The sequence below is a fragment of the Camelus dromedarius genome, chromosome 27 (assembly GCF_036321535.1).
Source record: "Camelus dromedarius isolate mCamDro1 chromosome 27, mCamDro1.pat, whole genome shotgun sequence".
Lineage (NCBI taxonomy): Eukaryota > Metazoa > Chordata > Mammalia > Artiodactyla > Camelidae > Camelus > Camelus dromedarius.
The window spans coordinates 6,834,588-6,839,159 of record NC_087462.1 but is presented as its reverse complement, the minus strand read 5'-3'; the positions used below and the strand labels follow the sequence as shown (position 1 = coordinate 6,839,159).

Genomic DNA, 4,572 nt, shown 5'->3' with positions numbered 1-4,572 from the left:
ACACAACTTTTATCTAGCACAAGCCATCTTGCTCTGCCAGAAGATAGGATAAGTGATGGGAGTGGGTAGGGGCTGTCTAACTCATCCACTTGCCCCCTGACTTTGGTCCCTGGAAGTCAAGTTAACTGCCTGGTTCTTTGGAGAAAGGCCCAACTCAGGTTGGTCCTAATGCCCTAATGACCTAGCATCCCCAAGTCATTCACCATAACAAGATTTTTCCCTTCATGGATGCATTCTTCTCTCTCTTTCTCTTGCTCTCTCATCTTTCCAAGTGTCGTCGTGTTTTTCTGAGACGCTTTTTCTCCTCCCTTTGCCTGAACACCACCATCTTATACTTTGGGTTTTGGGATCATCCCTCCCAGGAGACTTTCCCTGATTCTTCCTTCCAGACTCTGCTGGGTGTTCCGACTGTACTCCATCATTCCACTCAGGTTCATATTCCATTCTATTATAACTAAGTGTTCAATATCTTCTCCCACACTCAACTATAAACTGTGGGGGCATTTGTATCTCCTGCTCATGACACTATGTCCAGCATCTAACATCAAACCCAGAATAGACACTCAGTAAATATTTGTTGAGTGCTCAATGGGTTCTGAACCAGGATAAATCGAATCTGCTAGAACTAGACAAATCCTTGTAGGAATGCAGCATGAGACAGACCCAAAAGGACCCTTAGTAGCCCCAGTAATCGAGAAATATAGTTACAGGGCTACCGTGAGGTTACCTTTAAAGCTTCTGCAATTGAAGTCAAAGTGGTTGCTCTCCCAACCCACACAATCCCAAATTTTTGCCCAAGAACCCAGATGTTTCGATCTTAACTCTCTGGAAGCTCCCAGGTGTCCTGGTGGTCAAGAAGATGAGGTGATTTTTCTGTTAAAAAGTTTCTTCAGGGCCCCCTTCAGGTCTGTGTTCCTCAGGCTGTAGATAACGGGGTTCAGCATGGGGGTGACTGCGGTGTACATGACAGCGGATGCCTTCTCCTTCACGGCTGTGCAGACAGACGAAGGACACAGATAGACCCCAATGGTGGTCCCATAGAAGTGGGTGACCACGGACAGGTGGGAGCTGCAGGTGGAAAAGGCTTTCTTCCTGCCACCTGCAGAGGGGACCTTCATGATGGCCGCAATGATGCGAGCATAGGAGGCCAGGATGCAGATGAAAGGTGTGGCTATCACCATCCCTGCCACAATGAGCACAAAGATCTCGTTCACCGAGGTGTCAGTGCATGAAAGTCTGAGCAGCGGACTGAGGTCCCAGAAGTAATGAGGCAACTCATTGTTGCCACACAAGACCAGACGGGCCATCAGGAGGATGTGGGTGAGGGAGATGAGGCAGGAAAACACCCATGGGCCACCGACCAGCAGGCCACAGAGGCGTGGGCTCATGATGGTGGCATAATGTAAGGGGTGACAGATAGCCATGAACCTGTCATAAGCCATCACGGCCATTAAGACATGATGCCAAAGAAATGGAAAAAGTACATTTGGGTCAGGCAGCAAGGATAAGATATGGATTTGCTCCTGATCTGGATGCTCACCAGCATTCTGGGGACAGTGTTGGTGGCCAAGCCAAAATCAACCAAGGAGAGGTTGGCTAAGAAGAAATACATGGGGGTGTGGAAGCGAGCATCTGAGCCGATGGCCAGGATGATCAACAGGTTCCCCACTACTGTGACCACATACATGCACAGAAACAGAGCAAAGAGGAGGGCCTCCTGCTCTGGCTTTTCTGAGAGTCCCAGGAGGATAAACCCAGATGCCCTGGTTTGGTTGTCTGGTTCCATAGATGTGCTTGCTCTGGAAGTATTGAAAGGGGGAAGTTACGTGAGTGTTATTGAGATGGTTCTGGAAGATAAGAAGAGATTACACTTAATCTCCAGTCTGTGATATCAACTTACATATGTCTTGCATCTTGAACCAATGATTAAGTGTTTACAGCAACTCATATATCAATCTTTGGCTCAAGGATGCTCCCCTGAATATTCCTGTTTCAGCCAAAGGTTGAGAGAGTAGACTATGTATAAACCCTTGCTGAAAAAACTACTAAAGGATTTACTTCAAGATAAAACAAATTGAGTCAAGAAAAAAACATTATTCAGGAAGCAATGATTAGCCAAGAAATTGGTATAAACGTAGAAAAAAAGTGAACAAAACATTGACTTTTAAAATATTAACAATATTAATAACAATAATAATGAGAATGTGTTTGTAAATATATGGATTAAAATACCATGCACAAATTATATGAGACAAAAAGGGAAATTAAAATAAAATTGTTGCAACAGCATTTTGGGCTTTCTACATAAAGTGTATGTTGTTAAAACTTAGGTATGACCACCAAAATCACACGTATAGAAACATATAACTTCTAAATTATAGCAGGAGCAGAACCAAAATAGAGATTTTGATCAAGCCACTTTAAGTTAGGAAAGGAGATATAAAGAAGCAATTAAAAATTACAAAATATATAAGTAATTGTAACAAAGGTTTTAAATGGCTTAAACTAATCATTAGGAAAACAGAGATTCAGGTTGGACAAAGAAATCCCCATCACCCCATGTACGCAAGAGACACACCTAAGCGGCAATGACACAGGAGGGCTGAAGGGAGACGTAACACTAAAAACATGCCAAGAAATACTAACAAAAGGAAGTTTAAAAAGGGAAGCCTCCTACACTGTTGGTGGGAATGTAGTTTGGTGCAGCCATTATGGAAAATAGTACGGAGATCTATAAAAAACTGAAAATAGACTTACCCTATGATCCAGCAATCCCACTCCTGGGCATATATCTGGAGGGACTTTTAATCCAAAAAAGATACATGCACCCCAATGTTCATAGCAGCAGTGTTTACAATAGCCAAGACATGGAAGCAACCTAAATGTCCACTGACAGATGATTGGATAAAAAAGTTGCAGGGGTATATATATGTACACACACACACACACACATATATATAGTGGAATACTACTCAGCCATCAAGAATAAAACAATTCCATCTACAGCAACATAGATGAACCTGGAGATCGTCATTCTAAGTGAAGTAAGCCAAAAAGAGAAAGAAAAATACCATATGGTATCACTTATATGTGGAATCTAAAAAAAAAAAAGGACACAAATGAACTTATTTATAAACAGAAACAGGCTCACAAACATAGGAAAGAAACTTATGGTTACCAGGAGGGGAAGGAAATGGAAAGGGATAAGTTAGGAGTTCAAGATTTGCAGATACTAACTACTATATATAGAATAAACAATAAGTTTCTACTGTATAGCACAAGGAACTATATTCAGTATCTTGTAGTAACCTATGATGAAAAAGAATATGAAAACAAATATATGTATGTATATGTATGACTGAAACATTATGCTGTACACCAGAAACTGACACAACGTTGTAATTCAATTTAAAAATAAATCTATCCATCATTTAGCTATTGACCTATTAAGTCATAATTTTAAATTAAAATTCCTTTCTTCCACCAAAAAAAAGAAAAGAAAAGAAAGAAAACAAACCTATGGTTACCAGGGGGGAAATAAGGTGGGAAGGAATAAATTGGGAGTTTGGGATTTGCCAATACTAACTACTCTATATAAAATAGATAAACAACAAGATCCTACTGTATAGCACAGGGAACTATGTTCAATACCTTGTAATGGCTTATAATGAAAAAGAATATACACACACACACACATATATACACACACACAAGCACACACATATATATATTTGAATCAGTATGCTGTATACCAGAAATTAACACAGCATTGTAAACTGACTATATTTCAATTTAAAAAATCAGTTGTGTTTCTATACACTAATAACAAACTATCTGAAAAACAAATAAATAAAACAATCCCATGTACACTATCATCAAAAAGAATAAAATACCTAGGAATAAATTTTACCAAGGACATGAAAGATCTGTATGCTGAAAATTATAAAATGCTGATGAAAGAAATTAAAGGAGACACAAATGGAAAGATATCCTGTATTCATGGGCTGGAAAAATTAATACTGTGAAAATGTGCATCAACCTACGGAGAGGGAGTAAATATTTGCAAACCAGGTGATAAGGGGATAATATCCAAAATATATAAGGAATTTACACAACTCAAAAGCAAAAACATACATAATCAGCTTAAATAATGGGCAAAGGACCTGAACAGACATTTTTCTAAAGAAGATACACCAGTGGCCAATAGGTACTCAGCCTCACTAATCATCAGAGAAATAAACTCACAACGAAGCACCACTTCACATCTTTTAGGATGGCTTTTATCAAAAAGACAGGATATAACAAGTATTGGTAATGATATGGAGAAAAGGAAATCCTTGTGCCCTCATGGGCCACTGTGGAGAACAGGGTGAGTTTCTCAACAAATTAAAATAGAACTACCGAATGATTCAGTAATCCCACTTCGGAATATATAGCTGAAGTTATCTCTCAAGTGGATATCTGCTCTCCTACATTCATTGCAGTGTTATTCACAATAGGCAAGATATGGAAATAATCTAAGTGTTTAGCAGTGGGAAATGGATAGAGAAGCTGTGGTGTGGATGTATAGTG

The 4,572-nt window shown here is 39.5% G+C and overlaps 1 protein-coding gene across 1 annotated transcript; it reads right to left on the bottom strand.

Moving 5' to 3' along the window:
- Nucleotides 1-851: 851 nt before the first annotated feature.
- On the bottom strand, nucleotides 852-1,786 carry LOC105104075 (olfactory receptor 1M1). Its single transcript, XM_010997752.2, is given in 2 exon segments — nucleotides 852-1,459; nucleotides 1,462-1,786. Coding segments are annotated over 2 exon segments (933 nt in total).
- Between the last annotated feature and the right edge of the window lie 2,786 nt (nucleotides 1,787-4,572).